Source organism: Lytechinus variegatus, chromosome 14 (genome assembly GCF_018143015.1).
Source record: "Lytechinus variegatus isolate NC3 chromosome 14, Lvar_3.0, whole genome shotgun sequence".
Classification (NCBI taxonomy): Eukaryota; Metazoa; Echinodermata; class Echinoidea; order Temnopleuroida; family Toxopneustidae; genus Lytechinus; species Lytechinus variegatus.
Window position 1 is genome coordinate 16,780,934 of NC_054753.1, and position 26,461 is coordinate 16,807,394.

At 37.4% G+C, this 26,461-nt stretch overlaps 1 protein-coding gene across 1 annotated transcript in view; it reads left to right on the forward strand.

Moving 5' to 3' along the window:
* Positions 1-23,411, forward strand: part of LOC121428223 (kelch-like protein 17) — a 32,184-nt gene extending 8,773 nt beyond the window's left edge. The window contains exons 2-11 of the mRNA XM_041624839.1: positions 6,496-6,615; positions 12,094-12,491; positions 13,897-14,018; positions 15,047-15,268; positions 15,885-16,001; positions 17,650-17,863; positions 18,747-18,891; positions 19,696-19,952; positions 20,311-20,566; positions 21,082-23,411. Coding sequence (XP_041480773.1) covers positions 6,602-6,615; positions 12,094-12,491; positions 13,897-14,018; positions 15,047-15,268; positions 15,885-16,001; positions 17,650-17,863; positions 18,747-18,891; positions 19,696-19,952; positions 20,311-20,566; positions 21,082-21,301 — 1,965 coding nt within the window. The 5' untranslated portion in view covers positions 6,496-6,601 and the 3' untranslated portion in view covers positions 21,302-23,411. The remainder of the gene's footprint in view (positions 1-6,495; positions 6,616-12,093; positions 12,492-13,896; positions 14,019-15,046; positions 15,269-15,884; positions 16,002-17,649; positions 17,864-18,746; positions 18,892-19,695; positions 19,953-20,310; positions 20,567-21,081) is intronic.
* Positions 23,412-26,461: the final 3,050 nt, after the last annotated feature.

Consider the following 26,461-nt stretch of genomic DNA (forward strand, 5'->3'; position numbering starts at 1 on the left):
CTGTCTTTTTGATGGACTACATGTATAAAGTATCCCCCAAATGTCTCTTTTTTCTCTTTCACTTGGTGATACAAACTTATGTTTTCTTTGAAAATCTAATAACATGCCCTTTAGAAAGATGTTGTGATTTTTCTCAAACTTTTGTTGACATTTTACTTTATTTTTTTATGTTTTCATACTTAGTAGTAAGCTATCTTGTTCCAAAGGTTTCATTTTCCTTCAGTTCAGCCCCAGTCACATATAGACCCCGGATCTGATCCGGGGTGGTCCGGGGAGAGATCCGTGTTGGCGCCTTGGGCATCCTTGGAGGTCCGGGGTGGTCCGTGTTGGTCCTTGAACATCCGGGAGGCCAACACGGCAGTTTTTGACTGTCAAAAACATCCGGCGTCATCCGTGGACTGCCGGGTTGGCAAAGCCATCCGGGATGGTCCGTGTAGGTCCGTGTGGCTACCGTGTAGGTCCGTGTGGCTGCCGTGTAGGTCCGTGTGGCTGCCTGGAGTATCCGTGGCAGTCCGTGTTCTTTTTTCCCATCAAATCTTTACAACGCTATTTACTTTATGAACTTTTCAGTAGTTGTTAAACAGTTGACACAAACATGCTTAATTTATTTATGATTAAATGGATGATTAAATGATTCAGGATATTTTCTTACGCTTTGGCGATTGGCCCCAACCTAATATTTGTAAACTTAGTGCATGTATGAATAATTCGTTTTCTCTTTTTTTCTAATATTTACCCCAACTTTGTCTGTTATTATTATTTCACATTTCATTTTTTTTTATAAATATGTATATGTATATGTTTTGTACCTGTTACATCGAAATTGTACATTAAGTTTTATACTACTGCCCTTCATCGACAGTTATGTGTCATGACCTGGGCCTATCTTAATTTTTATTATGTTTTCTATTGAATTGGAAAATTTATTTCCTTTATTGTGATTTCAATAAAGTGATATCAAATCAGTGGCGTACCTAGGATTTTCCACAGGGGGGCAAAATCGTCCGCCAAAAATTTGACAAGCCAAAAAATAGAAATAAAAAAACGGTTTTTAATCACAAATACAGGATATCGTACCCGAAAAAAAATTGACAAGCAAAAAAAGAAAAAGGTTTTCAATCACAAATTGGATGTTTTGAGATCTTTTTTAAAAACATAATATAATGTTGGGACAAGGATGAGAAAAGATGAAAAAAATGAATAAATAGATGAATAAATATCAGCTCATTATTATGAGCAAATTTTAATTTGCCGTGCTGGTCAATACAGCTGCCGTGTTGATCCTTGAGCTGACGTGTTGATCCTTGAGCTGACGTGTTCATCCTTGAGCTGACGTGTTGGTCCGTGTAGCTGATGTGTTGATCCGTGTAGCTGACGTGTTGGTCCGTGTTGCTGACGTGTAGGTCCGTGTTGCTGACGTGTTGGTCCTTGTCGCTGACGTGTTGGTCCGTGTTGCTGACGTGTTGGTCCGTGTAGCTGACGTGTAGGCCCGTGTTGACGACGTGCTCTACCAACATGATCCGTGTAGATCCGAGTGAAGCTGTCGTGTTGATGCCGTGTTCACAGTCATCTGGGGCAAAACTATCCCGACCTCCCCGGATCATGCCGGTATTGCCGTGAGGATCCGTGTCTATATGTGACTGGGCTTTCAGAAGAGTTCAGAAAAGCATGATACTGGGTCTCATGATCTCATCAATGACTTTGATAGGCTTCATTGACCTTGTTTCATTTAAACAAAAAGTAATTGCACAGCAGAGAAACCTTGATTTTGGGCTGCTGAACCTTGGGTTACCATTGTCCTTTCCATTTGACAAAGATGAAACTAGCCCCAGACGTCAACCTTGAGTTGTTTTTGATTGGCTGCTGAACATGGTTACCAAAGTTACCATGTGACACAAAGTATTCATATTTAATAAAGTTCTTTTGTGAAACTGCCCCTGAGGTCGTCGACTCTCACTGGCATGTCACTGAGTTGTGCATACACTGTTTTGTGAAAAATAAGTGAAACTTTACAATGTCATAACTTTCTTATTTTACATTCAAATTTGATGAAATTTCAGCGTTATTACTGTTTGATTTGCTATTGATTCAAATCAACATTTTTTCTGGGGTGAAATTGACCTGTAAGGCGATCAATATTCATTACTTTCCTTTTAGAAAGGCTATAGCTAGGAGTCTTCCCTTAAAATCTGAGTCCTTCAGATAGGACTAAAAGCTGTTTGACCATCATGGTCTATTACTATCAAAAGAAAAGAAACCTGTATGTATATTAAAGGGCCATTTAATTTCAGTTATTAATGTAGAGCTCAAAAACAATGACAAACAAATGAAAACTTACAACAACGATCTGATATTTGTTTACACTGAAATACATACAGTATGACTCAAAGATTGTTTACATGTATTTTATGGTTAATGATTATATCCTATTATGACCTCATTGACCTGAAGCCCCAGTGGGCGTATACATTCCAAAGCCTCATCTTTGTTTGGACCAGTTATTAACCACCTACGTTTTATTGACAAACCATTTCGTACAATTTTCTCAACTTTAAAGGTCAATTCAAACCCAGAAAAATGTGGATTTGAGATCAATAGAGAAAAATCTGACAAGCATAATGTTAGAAATTTATCAAAATCGGATGTAAAGTAAGAAAGTTATATGCAAAGTTTTGCTTATTTTTCACAAAATATTTATATGCAGAACTCAGCGACTTGCGAGTAAGGTGGTCGATGATGTCCCTCACTATTTATTTTGTTTTTTATTGTTTGAATTACACAATATTTCAGATTTTACAAATTTGACAAAAAGGACCAATTTGACTGAACCACAAAATGTTAAATCAATGGTAATTCCACATATTGTATTAGTATTCAGGGAAAAGTAAAACTTAAAGTTCTTTCACATTACCATGAAGAGAAAATTAGAATATTTCATATAATGATGTCATTAGTTCCCTCATTTGCATACCGACCAGGATGTGCATATTCATGTAACTGCTTTGTGCAATTAAGCAAACCTTGAGAATGCCATAACTTCTTTATTTTACAACTGAATTCGATGAAATTTTCAGTGAACATGTTACTTGGATTTTTCTCATTTTATTTAAATCAACTTTTTGTTGGGTTGGACTTGTCCTTTAAACTTAAAGACATCATTAAATCCATGTACACAGATGGAGTATCCATGCATCCTTAACAATTTAAAGGTCAAGTTCATATGAGAAAGATTTTGATTTGAATAAATAGAGAAAAATCAAACCAGCATAACGCTGAAAAATTCATCAAAATCGGATGTAAAATAAGAAATATTGGAAAGATAAAGGAAAATAATGTACTGTACAATGTACTTCTGTATGTATACTACATGTACATAGATTGTATTGTATTTATTTTCCGTCAATTAAAAAATTACGATAGATACATTTACAGTTACAAAGAAACGATCATTAAATTGACGGAGGAATTGCCCTACTCAGCGTTGATAACATATCAACGCTGTTTTACAGAGGGGTCCCTTATAGATCTTTCAATATTATTAATAATACACCATGAAAAAAAAATTGTAATTATACACTGGGCCTTTAATGACATGTCATGCATCATATCATATTCCACTTGATTGATGGTAATCATTTCAGTTGACAAAGGGCAATGACATGCTTCAAGGATTATTTTTGAATAACACCAAAACAAATTCTAAAAATATTAGGCAATAACAAAATTCCTTACATTTTTGTCAAAAACTGTAAAATAGTATTTGTATCCTTGTAAAAAATTCACTTAGCTATTTTGTTTTTGTTCTCACTGGACTGAGCAGTTCATTACTCGGATCATCGAGAGCATTTGTATTTCTTGATAAATTGGTGAGTCTTGTTTGAAATTTAATGTAAAGATTATCACTCAAATTTTCTCTTTTTAACGTCCTGTACACTCCAGAGTGTTCTTGGGGGGGGGAACAAATAAAGATGAGTCCTGGGGCCCATCTTACAAAGAGTTGCGATTGATCCAATCAATCGCAACTATGGAAAGCCAGCAAAGTCAACATATGAAATGCATGTTTTTTCAAAAATTGTGCTAGATATGAATGTATATCCATAAAGTCATTGATTTCTTGACAATCTGGTATGTTTTCCTTTGTTTACAAAGGACATTACAAAGAACATTTTATAAATTTTCTGAAATTATGATACGGTACGGATAGATTTCCATAGAGTTATGATTGATTGGATCGATCATAACTCTTTATAAGACGGGGTCCTGGTAGGTGTTTCATAAAGCTGTTATTAAGGTTACAAGCAACTTTTATGAGTGACTAGTGATCCTTTCTTGTGGAAATTATGTGCACCAAATTTTCTTTGATGTTGATTAAGCTCCAAAAAAGATCAACAGTCTTTCATCAAGTAGTAACAAAATGAAAAAAAGGGGGCACTACTATTGACGAGTGGATACCAGGTGCAACCATGGGGTTTCAAAAAGCACCCTAAATAAGTACATGTATTTTCCATATTCTGAAAATGTATCATTAACTAGTATTGGCATCTGAAAGTCCCTACTCTTAGCAAGTATTGGAAACAAAACCGTACCCCTAAACAAGTACAGATATCTTGTTTTGTCATGGATGTGATCATGGACCTCGGCCTTACCTTTTCTTACATTTTGTTTAGTACCGCCCCACCTCCCACACCTTGCTCAAATCGGACTCTAAGTCTAAGCACGTAGTGTTGACTGCTGGGGCAAAAAGTACATTCTTTTTAGAAGCCATTAGAATAGTCTTTGTTATTCACTCGCAAATTTGACTGTAAACACGTAGCTTTCATAGCAAAAATACCCTTTCAGTATTTTAGTGTTTTTTACACCCTTATTATGTTACGTACTACTTATTAAACATGCCCAATCTTGAGAAAGATGTATTTTTTACTCTTTTTGTGCCGCGCTGGGCATCCACTCATCAATGGAAGTGGACCCCCCCCGGAATTCCCACCAGTCAGTGGTCTAGACTAGGGCCTTAACTTGCATTAGATTGTATGTTTCCTTGGAAAATGATATTTTCTAGGGAGAAAATAAAAAAAGAAACAGAAAAACAGTTATTTTGCATATGTGTACATTGTGTAATATCCTTCGGCAAGAAATTTATCCATATTGTGCTGCACTCGACCCAGGTGAGGTGAATGGGTACCCGCTTTGAAGAATTCCTTGAATGCTCGAGTGCCCGATCAAGGTACATGTACATGTACCTTGATCGGGTGCTTGAGCATTCAAGCTGGGGTAATGATAATAGCAGGGCCCACTGGAAGAACAGTTTTCAGAACTGAAGTGGCTACCTGGGTAAATATGCCGTTATTATTATTATTGTGTCTGAACAGCCGAACTTTGTAGTTTCAAAGATGATTATCGTGTATGCATCCAAGTTTATAGTGGAGTATGGGTACATGTAGATTTACATGTAGATAATATATGACAAGATATTTTCTGTTCTTCATGCTGATCGATTTTGCATATTAAAACCTACATGTACATGTATCTGTGCCTGCTCAAATTTTACTTCATCCTACAAAATTGCTGCTTCATACCCAAGGGGAAAAGTAGATTCTTTTAGCTCCAATATTTGAAAGTTCTTCTGCTCCCACCAAACTGGGTATATTGTTGTTGAATGTAGGAAACAGTTTTCCTCTTCAAATTAACAAAGTGTTTATTCAACCCCATATTGGCCACACAGGGCCTCGATTTTATTGTTGGTTTTCTTTTTTCGACTGCCTCCCTGAGTACACACAAAGCACGTGCATTTAATTTGCATGTAAATGGCCTGCTGAGAAGCATCGCAAGTGATATTGGTTTGGCCTGGCTCGCACTCTTCCTCCACTTTTGGCTCTGAACATTGTCCTCTTTATACTAGCCTCTTGACAAGGCCACAGCTCATGACATATTCCTTGTCAAGTAGGGGCTGAGACAAGACTACTTTAGATATTTTTATTTTCAGATAATTTTCAGGAATACAACAGGTACATGTAATAACAAATTAAATTCGGCCAATGCAAAAAAAATCTGTGCAACATTCAAAACAATATCAGAATACAAAGAAAATGCACATCGAAAGAGAAGAAAACACCAGCTAAAATAATGCCTGGGGATGATCATAAGAAATAAAGATTCTGTCAAAAGACTTTTCTCATGAGCTTGTGATAAAAGGAGACAATGACAAGAGAGACAAGACCTGAGTGGAAGTGTGATCAGATGAGGTTCCAGTCTCTTTTCAGTCGTTTTTTTTGTCTGATCTAGATTAATATGTCTATGTAGACATCATCAGACATTTGGCCTTGTTTAAAGGCTATCCTCTGATGGACAATAACAAGGGGACATCTGAACGACCTCATTTCATTTCTGATTGAGTGGCAGTCTCCTTCCCTCCTCGATGTAATGTTCCATTCATGTATTGTGTGCGTTGCTACACCGCTTCATGCTCTGTGATAATTGTTCCTTTGTGTTTTTGTTTAGGTCTATGATTCGGTGAGGTTTTGGCGCTAAGTTCACGACCATCTGCCTGTTGTGATGGTGGTATGCGATTGATAAAACCAACGATCTCCACTGTGGCTGCACGTCCATGAAAAGAAGAAGGTAAGCCAAAGGACTGCATCTTTATATTTTTTCATTTGATGGTTTGTTCAATTCATTTGTTTCTTAAATAATTCTGAACCAGATGACCATTGTATGCATGAAACACATCGTGTGCACTTTGAAGAAACCTGCTCTGAGGCAATATGGTTTTAGTAAAATAATAGTTTCTATCATAAAATATTGCTCTAGAGTAATGATTTATGATTAGAAACTATTATTTAAAACCTAATCACAAGACAATCATTCTATTTCTAAACAAGGAATATGAGACACAAATTTGTTTATTTTTTATGCTATTTTAAGTCCTGTATTATTCTAAAGTTATGTATTGTTGCTACAATGTAGTGATATTGCTTTCATAGGCAATTACATTTCAGTATTTACATGTATCATTACCATCATCATCATCATCACCACCACCTTGGTGATGATGATGATGGGGATGATGATGATGATGGGGATGATGATGATGATGATGGGGATGATGATGATGATGGGGATGATGATGATGATGATGGATAATAATGATTATGATGATTGGGGGATGAAGTCAATTAAATGTGATGATGGTAGTGGTGATGAGCCCCGGGGGGGCCACTTACTGTACATTGACGAGTGGATACCATGCCCGACCAAAAAAACACGTAAAAAGGATGTCTTTTTCACGATAGGGCACGTTACGTACGTAACGTGATAAGGATATCAAAAGCACAAAAATAATGAAAAAAGGGTATCTATTTCGCTAGGAAAATTACGTGTTTAGGATCGAATTTGCTGGGATGATAAAACAAACTTAAAATGTTTTATAAAGGATGTCATTTTTGCCCCAACACTTCATGTTTAGAGTCCGATTTGCACGAGGTGTAGAAGGTGGGGTCATACTAAACCAAATTAGGTAAAGCCGACGACCGAAGGACCCATAACAATAAAACATTCCTGTTCTTGTTTAGGGGTTCATTTCAGGGAATATTTGCCAAGAGTATCGTTTTGTTTCCAAGACTTGTTAAGGGTAGGGTTTCACACGCCAATACTTGTTAAGGGGTGCATTTTCAGAACATGAAAATTACGTGTTTAGGGTGCTTTTCGAGACCCCATGGTCGCGCATGGTATCCACTCGTGAATGGAAGTGGCCCACCCCCCCCCCCCCCCCGGTGATGAGCTTATGAAAAAGATGATTGATGATGATGATGATGAATATGATGAGGATGATAATGGTGATGATGATGGTGGTGGTGATGATGGTGGTGGTGGTGGTTCTATTGGTGAGGAGTAGGAGGAGGAGGATAATGTTTAACTCCAGTTCTTTTTTCAAATATTTTTTATGTACAGTATGTTATTACATTGGAACCTTAAATATCTACATGTACATAGTTGCCCGGGGGGGGGCACTCGACCAAAAAAGTGGTAGGGGTGTGCCGCGGGCGAGACAAAAACCGGGGGCCTTGGATCGGGCTTATTGTAAAAAGGAATGTCCTCGGAACGGGCTTCGGAACTACAAATGTTTGTGAAAACGGCGGTCCTTGGAACGGATCGCCAGCATGTACAGAGATGGGTGCATGCCAAAGGAACGGGCATGATGCAGCTAGCACAGCATTCGCCAGGTGCGCTCGAGCAGAGGCGATGGTTGGACAGCGCTCTGCAGCCACTTTTCACCAAAATTGCAGTTCATTGTATCAGATTAATGCGATCAGAATGGCGTAATGAAAAACATGCAAAGCTTTGGAGCAGATTTTTTTCTTTTTTCTCGATAAGAAGAAAATGCAATGCTTTGGAGCAGCTTTCTTTGTTCTTTTTCTCAAAAATGACAAAAATGCTTTGCCTTGGAATGGAAATTTGAGTGTAAAAAATGGGGGTCCCCTCTGCGGCACATATGCACTATGCATTATATACTGAGTTGCGAGTGCCCCTCCCCCTCGCCCCCACCTTGTAAGAGCAGTGTTACATTGGGATGGGATGGGTATGAGGTGACCCTCCCAGTGTCTTTTCAAGAAGTAAACAAATAGGAAGGGAAAAGGACAAAAGGTAAAAAAGAAGAATAATCATAAATGGAAATCTGGGTCTTGTATAAACCCACCAGGGCTGTTTATTGAGGCAAAACGTCACCATCTAGGTAATCCCTGCTCCCTCCCCCTCCCTGCCATCAAAAACATCCACTTGCTCTCCCTCATGAAAAGTTGAGTCAGGCTCGAATTGCCTGAATGCTGTACATTTTTTTTGTAGGCTTGTATACCGGTAATTATAGTCATACAGCTGTACATGTATGTTTGTGTGTAATTTATTATTTTTAGATACTGTGCATGTATCAGGGGCCCGTTGCATGAAACTTTTTTTAAATGTGTAATTTTCAATGGTGTAATTTTGTATGCCAGAGTTTTTTTATTGCAAAAGTTTAATGCAACAGGCCCCAGATATCATTATTTTTATGCCCGGGACCGACCTCTAAGATCATCATGCGGAAAGATGTGACCATTTTTCGAAGCCTCGAACTTCAATCCGCTGCATCAAACTTCCCCCATTGACATGCACATGTACATAGCTTGGCTTACAGGCACCCAGTTTAGACTCCACCCATTTTCATTCATCATGAGCACAATAATATTCAGTTTTTCTTGTTGATTTTGTGTGTCTAGTATGAACTGGGATGAGAGACTAATCTCCGGGATGATCTTGTCCTAAGCTTCTCAGGTCAAACATAGACTTCCTCTGAGGCCCTGAGGTCATAGCTGATTAGATGATAAGGACACCTAAAGATAAGACCAGCGAGATAACAGATCTCCATGTGACTCACTTGTTTTGAACTGGTTTTCATACATAGTATTCAGGTTATGTTTTTCTTTTTTTTACATATTTTTTATGAGAGGTCTGTTATTATTAATAATCACATGTCTGGTCGCATGCCCTGGTATGGCTCATAAATCAAGTGGATCGGTGTTTGTTTTGCAGTCAGACTGTCTTGACTTTGTGTTTTGATGCCAGAGTACACACAGGGTATCCAAGGCCATTGGTTCGGGTATCTCATTCCTATTGTGTTTAGGAAGCAACCAAGTCCAAGCAACATATTGAGCAGAAATGAGCATGTGTTAAACTTTGAGAAAGTTGTGTTTCAATGTGTATTTTGCTCTTGAGATACTTCCTACTGTGCTTGGACATGTTGTTTCCGATTAATTCTTTGAAACTTGAAGATCTGCCGGGTGACTTTTGGCTCAGTGGGGTCATCTTATTTCCTGTCACAGCCCTCTCAGGGTCTTGTGAACCTTGTGGTAGAGTTTCCTGAATGCATGACCTACACCGTCAGAGCTGTAATCAAGTTCCAGGTTTATGGATGTGTTCCTGCTTCATAATAATTTCTTACTTCTGAATAAAAATGAAGGAGGTCATATCAAGAAAGATCTATGGAAACCAACAATAATTTTTGAGGAATCTTCAAGTGAATCTGCACAATTGGAAGACACATGAAGTCATATAAAGACTTGTGACCCGTGTATCACTCTGATTGAAGTTATTTATTCAAAGAGCAACATTGCAAACTTCACATTGGATTCGACCAGGGAAGAAAGAAGTTTGTTGATTAACAGGTCAGCAGGACCAGCAGGATCAATCAATGCTTCTGTTGCGGTAACAGCAGTCATCCAGAACAGACTCCAGTCAGCTGTCCTCGTGGATAACCAAAACTGACTAATTCGTCATTGATTTCTATGCATTCTTTGTTTTATCTCGTCCTTCAGTAATCCATTCTTATTGAAAGCTATGGATTAATGGGTAATATCTGATCTATATCGGAGTGACTGTCTACCTTCAAGGCTAGTATCTGGAGTAACATGTGATTCTCTAAAATTGGTATCCTGTTGTATAAATCAGCTTCTTATTTTATTCACTCATGTGCTTTAAGCATTGAATATTGGTGACTTGTTTGCCCCGATTTACTTCTGCTCTGTGAGAGCATATTGTTTGAAAGCAATTAAACAGAGGACTGATTAATTTGCATTCTGTGTGAGGGACGTGGTGAATGGGACTGATTTAGGTACTCTACATATGTACTGTTGAATTCGGAATTCTGTAATTCATATACATGTAGGCTTGTGCAAGGACTACTTGGTACCAGGAAGCAATAGGTTATTAAAGAGCATACTTGTAATATGGTTTAAAGTTATATATTTCATTCACATTCTCCAAGTGGTGTATGTTTATTTTACAACTAGCCAGGGAACTAGGCAAGCAATCATTTCAAATCCTCATCAATCTTGAATCAGTTTTTATGATACCGAGCTAAATTGGCTTTTCACCTTTATTGACTGTCCTTTTCATACCTTTCATCAGAATTTGTCAGATCTTGAATTTTTTTACATGTACCCGAAATAAACTCAAATAGAACAAATAACTTGTATAAAAGACACATGTCTTTCCTTTATACAATACCTGACACCAGAATTCATCCCATCATAAATTTTTACAGAAACCCGAAATTTCATATTTGTAAACACAAGTACAACAATAATTTCTATAAAAGACACATGTCCGATGATCCTTACATACACTTGATCAGAATTCATTCCATCATAAATTTACCCTTCATAAGAATTCATCCCATCATAGATATTAAAAGTACAACAAATAATTTGTTACAAAATCCACATTCTTTGTATGTGTAGGCATAATTTGTCAACTATAAAAAAGTGATCTCTGTTGGGGAGCGCTTGAAGGGACTGTACAATTGAAAGGCAAGCCATCCATCTGAAAGATTTATTGTGATCTGTTGCCCATCGTGACTTCTACCTTTGGTGTGATATGATATATTTTACAAAACTATTCATGGACTCGCTGAAGCATAAATATATCCATGGTTGGAGCGAGGATTATCTTGTGAACTTCTCAAAGGATCAAAGAGATCATGCCAGTGTTAAGAGTTGATGCTGAAGTGTTCTTCAGAGCTGTGTCATTTTGTGATTGAACGAGCAATCTGAGTTGGACAAAAGGAAATAGATTGGACCTCCAAATGGCTGCATACAGAAGATTTAGGTGAATTAGTGCAGACTTCAGTACATTCTTAAGTTGAGGCTTGTTATGTTGTTGATAATGTATCTGAGTTGTTTGTTGAGCTCAGGGAGTTTCTGTGGAAAATTGCTCTTGCTGCAAAAATAAAATAAAAAAAATGTTTTGGCTTCTTTCTTGCTAAAAGGATAAAAAACATACTGTAGTTTATGATTGCCTCCCAAAAACTGGAAATCTGGAATCAACTACATGTACCTATGAAGAATTGACTCTCCCCCCCCCCCAATAAAAAGAGCTTCTACTTGACTTAAATGCTGAAATAAGAAGCTGACCATTTGTTAGTGTGATATGTTGTATTTAACCAGTGAATTATTATTGTGGACCCTATGGTGACATTTATGATAAAACTACATATATCTGCCTATTAGTCCCTTCTGATAACATTTATTATATCAATTTCACAAGTCCTTCTCTATTTTGGTTTGACAGGAATCGCACGATGGAGCTGGGGCCGCTGCAAGTCAACACCTCCGGCACCACACGGGGAGGAGTGTCCTGCGGAGGGTCATCAGCCGGGGTTCAACGCCCTAGTTCTGCCTTGGGACTGATGACCTCGCCTTCCCCCTTGAGCCCCTCCGCCCCCTCTCAGTGTCTCAGCCCCACCAGTAGCGGCAGCTCCGGAAGCAGCAGCAGCGGGGGGCAGTCCTCCGGCGTTTACATTATCCACCATGCCCAGCGTCACACCAACGACTCCTTCCTTGCCATGGACAAGATGCGACAACAGGGGGCGCTGTGTGATATCGTCCTGAAGGTTGCGGATAATGAGATCAGAGCTCATAGGCTGGTCCTTGCTTCATGTAGTGCCTATTTCCATGCAATGTTTACAAGTAAGTCAATGCCATTATCTTTAAGTTAATCTTTTACTTCATCATTAAGAATATTTGGTCCTTGTAAAATATAATACCTCCTTGGTCCATATTCTGAAGTCGGGTTTATTTTAAACTCTGGTTTTAAGTTGTGGTTTAACTATGGAAAGCCAGTTGTTACATAAATCTATAACAATAGCTCAGGTTAAATGTATCAGCTCCCAAAAGATAATTAAATGCCTGTTTGGCTTTTCATAATTTTAGCACAGACCGTGGACTAAGTTAAACCTGTCTTCAGGCCCCTGAGTATTTTGATTTACCCTTGTATATAATAAACACAATATTTTCATGAAACTAATGACACCATCACTGCTTTGTACATGCTGCATGTATGCGCTTTAATATTAAATAAATAAGATACATACATGTACCTACATGTATGTTACATGTATGGGTAAACAAACTTGCATAGTAAATGTGTTTTCAGAATTTTAAAGGAATGGTCCGGGCTGAAAGTATTCTTAGCTTAATAAATAGAGTAGAACTCACTGAGCAAAATGCCAAAAAATTTCATCAAAATTGGATAACAATTATAACAGTTATTATATTTTTAAGTTTAGCAATATTTTGTGAAAACAGTCGTTATAAATATTCATTAGGTGGGCTAATGATGTTACATCCCCACTTTCCGTTTTCTTATGTTATTACATAAAATCATATTTTTTTTATTATTTCATACTTGTGTGAATAATATGTCTCCCCTATAATGAAATAAGTTGCAGCAATAAATATCTAATGCACTGAATCAGTTGTCAATCCAATTTTTCTAGTTCTTGGAGGAGAAAATTTGAAATTTGAAACCTAATTTCATATATAAATACCAAAGAACAAATTTTCTCCTCCAAGAACTAGAAAAATTGGATTGACAACTGATTCAGTGCATTAGATATTTATTGTTGCAACTTATTTCATTATAAGGGAGACATATTATTCACACAAGTATGAAATAATGAAAAAAATATGATTTTTTTATGTCATAACATAAGAAAATGGAAAGTGGGGATGTGACATCATCAGCCCACCTAATGAATATTCATGACGACTGTTTTCACAAAATATTGCTAAATTTAAACTTCAAGAACATTATTATTTGTTATCCGAATTTGATGAAGTTTTCAGCATTTTGCTCAGTGAGTTCTACTCTATTTATTATGGTATAAATATTTTCATCCCGGACCATCCTTTTAAGGAAATGGTGTTTGAACAGAGGTCCTGCAGTTTACATAGTTTCAAAGTTAGAACATGAGTTAAGATTTCATTGAATTTGGAAATGCTAACTTTGTATGAGTGCACTAGTGATTTTTATAAAAATAATTAAGTGTATCATCATTTTAATGTTCATCGTGTATGTGTTTGTTTGTGACAGGTGATATGTCAGAATCCCATAGGTCAGAGGTCACGCTCCATGAGATTGACCCCGATGCCGTCAATCAGCTAGTCTCCTTTGCATATACTGCTGAGATCATGATTGGAGAGAGTAATGTCCAGGTATTAATCCCAAATTCCTCTTTTTTCGCCTTTCAGAAGGGAAAGGAAAACGTGAAATTGTCAAAGGTTAATGATGTAGTAATTGTAGTAAGAGAAAAATCTGTAAAACTATGCAAGTTTATTTCTTATTGGTCTAATGCCAATTCGTCTAATTACCAACTCGTCTACTATCATTTGGTCTGTCATCAGTTCTTCCTCTATCCACATGGTCTAATTGCCATTTCATTCACTCCCCATTTCTTGTTATGGCCAGTTGTTCCAGTAGCCGTTTACTCCATAAACCATTGTCTAATTTGATATCAAAGTCTTAATTGGGCGAAATGAATAAAAAGAAAATGGGTATTAGACCAACTTTTTATTAGACGAAATGGTGATTAGACAAAGTGATTATTGGACTAAATATTTATTGGACCAAATGGTTGTTAGACGAAATGAAGGTAGTCATGTGATTAATGGAATCAACAGTGTTGTGAAATCCTGAATTCCATGCTGAAAAACAATCACACTAAAGATCCTCAGGGTTCCTAGCCTATCACTATCAGGGAAAATTATTCAATTTTTGCCAGTCAGGGAAAAATCAGAGAATTTGATTTTAAAAAATACCTCAAATCAGGGGAAAATGCCTCAAATATTGGAAAAAATCAGGGAATTTTGATCAGCCCAGAAGTCAAAAGCATGGTAGTCAGTCAGACTATATTTTGTTACATATCAAAACAGCATCCATTGAACGACTGGTTATGGTGGTAGTATCGGCAACATGGAAGTCTGTGAGAATTATAATGTAGAAAGTTTATATTGTCCAGCGTCTCTGTTCATGGAATGTGCCTGGCCTCCCTATCAACTACATACATTCCCATTCTCATGGACTTCCGCGTATGTGTTTGTGTACATCAGACTGCCTGAAAGTTGGAACTTCCCGAAATGGTTTACTGCTATATAATAGTCAAGGTTTATGAAAAAGATGATTATTTTATTGAATAAAAAGTAATTTCTTGCCTAAGATTACATGATTTACTCTTTCTGAATAGGCTCTACTCCCAGCGGCCAGCCTACTTCAGATGGAGAGCGTCCGAGATGCTTGCTGTAAGTTCCTAGTTGGTCAGCTTGACCCGACAAACTGTTTAGGAATCCGAAGGTTTGCAGACACACACGGTTGCTATGATCTAGAGCAGTCATCCAGACAGTATGCTCTGTATAACTTCTGCCATGTGGTCAATACAGAGGAATTCCTACAGCTTCCACAACAGGAGGTATGAGGATGCATATAATACATTATAGTGCATGATTTGGAGTTGAATATAGCATATTATAGACCTGCATTCATTGATGTCAGGATTCTTAGGTTTATTTGTGCTATTGAGGCTGTAGGATGCTTTGAGATACAATGAAAAGATGATATTTTATATCCATGAATGCAATGCAATGTTTATGGTATTTTTGACATCCTGTGTTATTTACAAACAAAGACATTGGATTGCTTTATTAAACTATTCAATTTATTTCATGAATTAATTATTTCAATTTAAGAAATTAAAAGGGACATGAAAATTAGTACAAGAATTATTATAGATATGACTTAGAAACATACAAATATTGACATTATTGAAATTTACAATGAAAATTATGAATTATTCAATTCATTTCATGAACCAGTTATTCCAATTCAAGAAATTAAAAGGGACATGAAAAATAGTACAAGAATTATTATAGATATGATTTTAAAACATATACATATTGACAATATTGAAATTTACAATGAAAAAAATATGCCCCCAAAATAGATGTTTAAAAGATAAAAACAAGATTACTACTTGATCATCAAAACTGGAATCTACTCTGCTCTTTTCTTTTAATTCTACTTTACAGGTTGAGCAGATGGTGTCTAGTGAGCAATTGAATGTTACGTCGGAAGAAGAAGTATTCAGTGCTGTTATACAATGGCTTCAATTCAATGAAGAAGAAAGAAAAGACTCAGTCAGTCAGGTAAAAATCAATGAAAATTCTATGGAAAAATTGACCCCCCCCCCCTTGATTTGTTATAATTTATAACCTTTTTATTTATTTGGGTTTTTTCTTTTCCTGTTATGTGTTACCTGTCAAATTTTGACATATGACATTTGCATTTTTTTAATGGATAAGACCAATTTGTCGAGTAAAAAAGAAATTGTCAAACAAATTTGACGGATTTTCTGCCGCTCCCCCCCCCCCCATGGAATTCTGGATCTGCCACTACAGTGCCCCAAGGGTTTAACAGTGATTTCATTGGTATTTCACCTCCCAGGTAAGGCGAATGGGAGTATCTGGTAGAATTAAATTCTTGAATGGAGTGAACACTGCTAATAAAATGGGAAATGATAAAATCAGAAAGTCATAACATTTTTTAAGTTTTGCTTAATTTCACAAACAGTTACATCATGTATATGCACACCCTAGTATGTTTGCAAATGAGGGGACTGATTACATCACTCACTCAGTATTTCTTTTGTATTTAATTATATGAAATGTTAAATATTCTAATTTTCTCCTCATTGTCCTGTGAAAGCAAGTTTTATTCCTCCCTGAACATGTGGAATTACAAGTTTTTTAACACTTTTATCACTCAGTCATTTTGGTCCTTATTGTCAAATTTGTAAACATTGAAATATTATATCATTTTAACAAACAAAAAAAGAAATACACTTTAGTTATGGATATCATCAACTCTCTATTTGCATACATGCCACTTTGTTGTGAATATTACTGTTTTGTGACAACTAAGCAAAACACTGAAATGTTATAATTTTTGTATTTTACATCCAATTTGGATGGAATTTTCATTATGCTTGTTTGATTTTCTCTGTTGATTCATATCGACATTTTTCTTGCATGGAATTCTTGGTTTATTTCCAATTGGTCTAATGCCAATTCATCCAATTGCCAACTCGTCTACTATCATTTGGTCTACCTTCAGTTCGTCCACTCACCATATGGTCTACTTTCATTTAGTCTAGTGCCATTCCATTTGATAACCAGTTGGTCCAATAGCCATTTAGTCCATATACCATTTGGTCTGATTAGAGTAAGTGTTAATTGGGCAAAATTAATCAAAATGAAATGGATATTAGACCAGCTGGTTATGAGACGAAATGGTCATAGACGAAATAGTGATTAGACAAAGTGATGATTGGACCAAATGGTTAATGGACGAAACGGTTGTTAGACGAAATGTTGATGGACGGATGGCATTAGACTCAATGAAAGAAGACCATGTGTTGAGTGGATGAGTTGGCGATAGACGAATTGGCAGTTTACCGAATTCTTGACCCTTAATATGGTAATGATAATAATAGGCAACATTTATATAGCGCTTAATACAAATGTTTCTAAGCGCTGTATACTATTACCCCAGCTTTAGCACGGCTACCCTGATTGGACGCATCGATCATTCAAGGAATTCCTTCCTAGCGGGTGCCCATTTACTACACCTGGGTTGAGAGTGGCAAACGTAGATAAAGGAAAGGACGCTAGTGCTGCGGTGGGATTTGAACCCAGGACCTTGCTGTTCAAAGTCCGAAGACCTACCCACTGAGCCACAACACCTATGTAATAGTGAAAGCTTTCGGTAATGTCGCTCTTCTCTTCCCACCTCTAGCTGTTGCGATGCGTCAGGTTGCCCCTCCTGAATCGAGACTTCCTCGTCACACAAGTGGAGGCACATCCTATTGTCCAGCAGTGTAACGGGTGCAAAGATCTCCTAATAGAGGCCATGAAATATCATCTATTACCAGAACAAAGATCAACTCTCCAGTCCCCCAGGACGAGGTTACGCCAGAATCCTTCTCAAGTGCCAGTACTATTTGCAGTAGGTCAGTATGGTTTCGTTCTTGAGGTAATTTGTGTTATATCCATCATAATGATAAGCTGATCAGATGATTGGTCTCACCCCCATCATGTGACCAAATACATTCCAACCAACGTCACGAATTGGGTGAAATTGCCATGAATCCTGATATTTGGGCCCTGTTGTACAAAGAGTTACGTTTGATCCCATCAATCGCAGCTATGGATGGCCAGCAACGTCAACATCTATTATGCATGTTTGTTCAAAATATTTTCAAGCTGTGATGTATATTCATGCATTCATTGTTTTCTTGAAAACTCACTATGCTTCTCTTTGCATAAAAAGGACATTGTGCAAATTTTTTCGTAGACAAAATTATGACGCTGATAAATTTCCATAGAGTTACGATTGATCGGATCAGTTGTAACATGGCCCAGTTGTCATGAGCCGATAATAGTACCCAAGCCATAAATTTCCCTATTAAAGAAAGTCATTCCACAGAGTTGCTTCCTTTCATCATTGGGCTGCAGAAACTGTTACGATGTATTTACATAGCAATCCTCTAGGAAAAGTGCCAATCAAAAAGTCCCAAGTAGCATAGTCCAGTAGGTTTCACGGTACACCATGTATATTTTTGGGGTAAGTGTTGGTCCTGACAAGGACCACCGAATCTCGACATTTCGACGAGTGTGTTCTTGTCGTCTTCAGAATGCCCGTCGTCTTCAGGAAAAGACGACAAGAAACGTCGAGACTGGGTGGTCCTTTTCAGGACCAACGCTTGCCTAAGAAAGATACATGGTGTACCGTGAAACCTGCTACACTATTCTTCACCATGGAAACATTCAGAAGTTATCCCAAGTAGCATCTATGCGTTACCTCAATTTTATTTTTCTCCCTCACTCCCCCAGGTGGAGGCAGCCTATTTGCTATACATAATGAATGCGAATGTTACGACCCTCTCCTCAACTCATGGAGACCCATGCCAACGATGAACGCCCGTCGAGCCAGGCTCGGAGCTGCAGCCATCGGCAAGATCATATATGCCATAGGAGGGTATGTTGATAAGCATGTCTTTAGATGATTGAATGCTCTGTGGGTGCCAGCTAACTCGGCACTTAAAGGGGGATCCGACCCAAATAAAAACTTGTTTTTAAAGGAAAAAGACAAATCAGACAAGTTGATAGGTGAAAGTGAGAACAATATTGGAGCAAACAATAAGAACTCTACCCATTGAGAGATCAAATTTGCTGCATATGTGATGTCATAGTGATGTAAGGCAAGGTCTGCTCTTCCATGTACTCCAATACATATAATGGCTAAAATGTCATTTTTGTCTCACCTGCACTGCAGAGTGAGACTATAGGCGCCGGTTTTCCGACGGCAGCTGTGCGGCGCTGTCAACATCAAAATCTTAACCTGAGGTAAAGTTTTTGAAATGTCATCATAACTTAGAAAATATATGGACCTAGTTCACGAAACTTGGATGTAAGGTTGATCAATTGTTACTGAATATCGCTTGAGTTTCACGTCACTTGACCAAGGTCAAAGGTCATTTAGGGTCAATGACTTTTGGCCATATTGGGGGTATCAATCATCTTGATTGTTGAAGAAACTGTATAAACATATGATGATAATTGATGGTCCACGAAGGTAGAATATCTTGCCCTTTGTATTTGGAACAAACTCCCTCCAACTCTCCGAAACATCTCCTCTCTTGACCGCTTCAAAAAGCATCTTAAAACACACATGTATATATAGAAACCTAAAGTTGTTTTATGCTATTAATAGAACGTTGTATCCTTTGGACAGTGCTATATACATACAATCATCATTATTATTGTATATTATTCCATTCAGCTATGATGGCTCACATGACCTGGCTTCAGTGGAGTGCTTCAACACCCAAACACACTCCTGGTTCGAGCTTGCCCCACTTGGCACCAAGCGCAGCTCTCTGGGTGTGGCCGTACTAAATGGTCTTATCTACGCTGTAGGTGGGTACGATGGTGCGTCTTGCCTGAACAGTGCTGAACGATACGATCCTCTGACCAACTCCTGGACGTCGATAACACCCATGTCAGCCAGGAGGAGATATGTCAAGGTTGCTGCTTTGGGTAAGTCATTTGAAGATTTAAGGTAAAGGAATACAATTATGTCATGAGAAAATCTTTGAAACTTCAAAATATCATGATTAATTGTCACCTTATTAAAGATCTAGATTTGGTACATTCATTTGGTAATTCATTATTATAGGCTGAATGCAATTGTTGCATTTATTTCACAGACCAAAGATAGGCTGAATGCAATTGTTGCATTTATTTCACAGACCAAAGATAAAAATATTGCTGCAAATTTATAGAATGTGATCCACAGTTGTATAGTCATTTGATGCTGAAATTAGCTCTGATTATCAAGATTAGAAAATTGGAGATTACTGTTAGCAGTAAATATGTATCATCTTTCCTTGCTCAGGTGGATGCTTGTATGCAGTAGGGGGTTATGATGGATCCACTCACCTCTCGAGTATCGAGAAGTACGACCCACGGACAAACACCTGGACCTCCATCCCAAACATGATCAACCGACGAGTCAGTATGGGCGTGGCCGTCATAGCCAATCAGCTCTTTGTCGTCGGAGGAAGCGATGGAGCCATGTGCCTGAGCAGTGCGGAGAGCTTCAATCCCGAGATAAACCTCTGGGAACCACTGCCCTCTATGTCAATACGAAGGTTAGTTGAAATCTACATTGGTATGTCTGATTTAAGCAGAGAAGAATTAGGTCACGTATACCATTACTGCTAAGACAGTTCTCTGCCATTTATCACCTGAATTCAACCAACTTGATACACATGCAAGCCTGTCATGTAGAATGCAGGAATGATGTCAGATTTATTTATTTTGTCGTGAAGTTGTTGAAAACTTCAGAGCGGGAGCTGAATCTGCCCAATCATCCCCCGCTGGTCTTTTTTGGTTAAAGCCAAAATTATGTGTATGGTCATGGCAGGGAAAATCACAGAAGCAGGAGGGATTAGAAGAAAAGGGGCTAAATTTGAGTTCCTCCTTACCCTAAGTTTTTTCTTTTAATAACCCTCTTTCACTGCAAAAGAGCCTATACAGTTTCCTAATATGTTATTTGATTCAATACACATTTTATAATTTGGCTTGAACAGAAATATGAGGGAAAAAAAGGATGGTACAGAAAAAGGTAGATATGTTATTCTTTCCTTGTGTTATGTCATTTCAGGAGCACCCATGATGCAATAGCTCTTGATGGCCAGCTCTACGTTGTCGGGGGTAACGACGGAAGTAGTAGTCTGAACAGTGCAGAACGTTATGACCCAAAGACACATCGCTGGACGACGATATCGGGCATGTCAACGAGACGAAGTAGTGTGGGAGTGACGGTTGCCGACATCGTCGCATCGAGGGCGTCGCACAATAGCGTTGCCGAGCAACAGTTATAGCCTCGTGACCAAGAACATGAACTGAACATTCTTAAAACACGGCAGTCTGACTAGCATGTTTAATGTTATTTATTTGAAGCAATGTATTGTGGGATCAACAGCTGTAAGTATGTGTTTGCTATGTGTGCTCTATTACAAAGTGATATGCCATGTGGCTTATTTGTGTCATGTGACTCCGAATACATGTCATGTGACTCTGCATACATTTCATGTGACTGTGAATTCATACCCTGTGATTCTGAATTTATGTCATGTGTCTCTGGCTTTGTCATGTGACCCGGTGTTCATGTCATGTTACTCTGGATGTATATTATGTGACTCTGAATAAATGTCGTGTGACAGAATTTGTCATGTGACTGAATTTATGTCAGGTGATTCCTTACTCTGTACCATGTTACTTGCTAAATTCATTTTCATTGTGTTATTTATTTCATTTTGTGGCTGCTTATGAAACAACGCATCTTTGAGTCAAAATCTAAAATTCCTTGTCTTGTGACATTCTGGTGTTGTTTATTGACACAATTTGTATTTGATGACACAATATGTGGTTGAATATGTGATTTTTTGGAGTTGATATTTGAAAGATGGAGTAGTTCTGTGCTTGTTATATTCCCTATGCAGGGGATTAAGAAACAGTATTAAATAATGAGTGAAACATGAAAGATTATGAGAATCAGGGACTTATATATGCTTGGGGTCAAAGCAAATTGGATGGCCTTTTTTTTATTCATTCTTTCTCCCTATTATTACATATTTTCTTGTTTATATTAATTATAAATTGCAGGCAAAAATTTTCAGGCAAAATCTGTGCATAACGAGTGTGAGAGTTGAATTTTAGATGATTTCAGCTTTTTTCAAATTTATTTTTATTTTCAGCTTTAAGCTCATACAAAAGTATGGGAGCTCTTCCAATCTAATTTTGTCAACACTTAAGCTTTTTGCCAACGTTCTTCAGCTTCTTGAACACTTCAACCTTTTTTAACACATCAGCTTTTTTCAGTTATTTTTTATTTGTGATCACTTAAGCCCCATATGTCTTGTTAAAACATCTAGCTCAGTGATTAGATACAGTGCAAGTATATTAATTGTGCAACAAATGGCATTTACGTTATAGAGTATGCTTTATTTTTATATCTTGTTTGATATTATTGCATCAGTGTGACTTGTTGGCTTTATCGGAAGTATTTTGCAATGAATTTTTAATATCAAGTTGATCATAGTGCAGGAAATAATACCAACTGTAGTCCCACCTACTCTTCTTTGTGTCGGTAGTCATGCAATGCTATGTCAGTACCTCATTTTTTGTCTTGTCAATCTCATCATCATCATCAACTGAATAGAGGAAATTTATTACTCCTTTTATTTGTGTATTTTTTTTTTGGGGGGGTAGGCAGTTGATTTGATATCAACTCTTTCTCGCGATGGTGACATGCCTAACTTTTTTTCATATGAAAGGTGAACATTAGGCAAGAGATAAGAATGTTGGAAAATGATTAAAAATCCACTATTTGAAGCCAAGCCCAAAGTTTTTGCAGTTTTGAGTTCAGAAATTGTTATGAAAGGTTTATCTTTATTTTGATTGCTTTTAGCATCCCAGCAAAAGTGAAAGCTTCAGTAGTGACCTCGTGGGAGAATCGGCCCTTTGGATATCTGATTTGCCAGCTGAAACGGCACTTGGTTAAAGAAATCAGACTGATATTACATATTTCAAACACAGGTTACATTTATTTGATCAAATGTGATTTGAAAATGGGGAAATATAAAATACAGAAAAACATTTGAGTATTTTGCATACATGGAAATAAATTGTTAGAAGCCCCCCCCCCCCCCACATACGCACATGCACAAAAATATTGAGATTTCCATTTCCAGTTTTCAGTCTGCCATTTGTTAAAATAAAAATTTACATCTTGGCCCTAGTCAGAGAGTAATATTTTGGAAAGATATTTCCACCTATCTATATAATTAGAAGTTGTTTTCAGATTCAATATTCATTTTCCAGTTTATTTTTGTCTCGCTCACAAGAGGTGAAGGTGAGACTTAGGGATCCAAATGTCGTCCGTCCGTCACAAACCTGTAATGACACATAACTCCACAACCATAAGTCGCTTTTCAACCAAACTTGGATGTTGGATGGACTTGGGGGACCTGCATGTTATGCTGCAGTCTGAGGTCACATGGTAAGGTCAAAGGTCATTTTCATGCAAGACTCTCTTATGACACCTAACTCAACTGTAAGTCGCTTTTCAGCTAAACTTGGATGGTAGATGGACTTGGGGGACCTGCATGTTATGCTGCAGTCTGAGGTCATATGGTAAGGTCAAAGGTCATTTTCAGGTCAACGTTAAAGTTTACATGCAAGACTCTCTTATGACAACTAACTCCGCAACCGTATGTCGTTTTTCAACCAAACTTGGATGTTAGATGGACTTGGGGGACATGCATGTTATGCTGCAGTCGGAGGTCACATGGTAAGGTCAAAGGTCATTTTCAGGTCAATGTTAAAGTTTACATGCAGGACACCTAACTCCACAACTGTAAGTCGCTTTTCAACCAAACTTGGATGGTAGATGGACTTGGGGGACCTGCATGTTATGTTGCAGTCTGAGGTCATATGGTAAGGTCAAAGGTCATTTTCAGGTCAACGTTAAAGTTTACATGCAAGACTCTCTTATGACACCTAACTCCGCAACCGTATGTCGTTTTTCAACCAAACTTGGATGTTAGATGGACTTGGGGGACCTGCATGTTATGCTGCAGTCGGAGGTCACATGGTAAGGTCAAAGGTCATTTTCAGGTCAATGTTAAAGTTTACATGCAAGACTCTCCTATGACACCTAACTCCACAACTGTAAGTCGTTTTTCAACCAAACTTGGATGGTAGATGGACTTTGGGACCTGCATGTTATGCTGCAGTCGGAGGTCACATGGTAAGGTCAAAGGTCATTTTCAGGTCAATGTTAAAGTTTACATGCAAGACTTTTAACTCCGCAACCGTAAATCGCTTTTCAACCAAACTTGGATGGTAGATGTACTTAGGCGACCTGCATGTTATGCTGCAGTCGGAGGTCACATGACAAGGTCAAAGGTCATTTTCAAGTCAACATTAAAGTTTATGTGCAAGGCTCTTATGACAAGTGTTATTCCATCCCAGTCATTTAACAATGAAGTTTCGATATAATCCTCTCGCGTGCCCTCACAAATCATGATATTTCTGGCTATTTCCATAAGTGGGCGAGACACAAAATTGCTTTTGCCTTGTTCAATTTATAGATATATATTCATGTTTTACCTTTCATAAAAGTAGAACTGCTTTTATATTTTAGTATTCTTTAACTATTATTGTTTTTTATGATTTATTCTATACCACATGTCGCTGTCATAAGAAGAGATATTTGTAAGTAAAGGGTATGTTGCAATAACAGTATTTTTTGTGGTGATAGATGCTTCAATACTTTAAAAGAAAATTTTCTTGTTTGAACAATGTCCCAAAATATCCAAAGATCTTGATACCACTTGATTGCCTTATATTTTTTATTCTTTCATTTTATTTGTTTGTTCAAGTCTTATACAGTACATGTATGCATGAAAAGTACTCGCTTAAAGGAGAAAATGTCTAAATGAATTCTGTCAAGGCTTGCTTAATAGTTGAATTGAAACTAAAAGATTCTAATCATAATTGTCCATAAGTAATGAATTTGCTAATTTAGATCTCCGTTATAAATATTAATTATTATTTCATCCTTTTTTCAGTTCTCATACTACAGTTATGAATAAAGTGAATGCTTTCAAGGTTGTCATACTCTTAAATTTCAAACAAAATGGAGGTTGTTCTCCGAAATGATTGATGTTTTATTTGTATTCACCTTTTTTTAGTTTATATCATCGTGACGGTGCAAGAATGCCCGTGACAAACAAAAACATTTTGTGCACAGCATCAGTGCAGAAACGCCATTATGCAAATTACCTTATACTGCTGAGGGCGTTTTTACGCACATGCGATGTGCGAAAGTGTGGTGTTAAGGGCATTCTTGCACCGACACGAAGATGTTATGTCAGGAAGCGCTTCTCTGAAGTTCTTTTGTGGTTTTTTAGATGAGCCTGAAATATATTCGAAACAAAAAGTATCTAATTTTGACAAATTTTGAATTAAGTCTTACTCTTAAATCATGTTTATCAAGTCGATCAACAATCGTAGATTGTCATCGATGACAATGAATGGGATCATTTTTCGTAGAAATCTGAAAATTATTAAATTGATTGTATCTTATGTGTCAAGGGGCGGTGGAGTATGATATTTGATTCAAAATCAGGCCTTGTCCAGGAGATACCTATTGGGTGATTTCAAGTCCAGTGTTGGCCTTGGTGTTGGTGTTGGAATTTGGATTGCTCTCCCTAGCTCCAAAACTTATTCAGAGTTTGTAAAACTGATCCAGATCACATTGGCATCTCTTAGCTAGTTAGTGAGTGACTTTTCGGGACCATCTTCATTTTATGTTTGGTTGTTATAATCGTGTAAAAATTGACCTAACACCAACACCAAAAGGTCAACACTGAACGTGAAATCACCCGTGGTACTATTCATGTTGATTGGTTTATATCAATAGTCCATTTTTTTGTTGGACACTGTTTGTTATTTTCATCATTCATCTTCTATTTCAAGTGTTTCACTCGTATTTGTATATGTCTAAATACATGTACATGTGCCATATCCAGCATTAGTATCTTAAATTTCATTTATATATTTGAAAATGAGAGAAATTATATCAAGTTTGTAAAGTTCCCTGAACAGTTTCTCTCAAGTTGTAAATTGTATGAAATGATTGCTATATTATCTAAATTCATGAATCATTCCTTATTCTATGACCTTGCATGTTGAGAAAACATTTCAAGGGGCTGTCTCACTGAGTAGCACATTTTTTGCAGACATAGCAAAGAGGGTTTATTTTCATTTGATCCACTGCCAATTCGTCTAATTGCCAACTCGTCTACTATCATTAGGTCTACCATCAGTTCATCCAATATCCACATGCACTAATTGCCATTTTCGTCCACTCACCATGTCCTCTAATAACCAGTTGGTCCAATAGCCATTTAGTCCATATACCATTTGGCCTATTAGACAAACTGGTGATTAGACGAAGTGATGATTGGACCAAA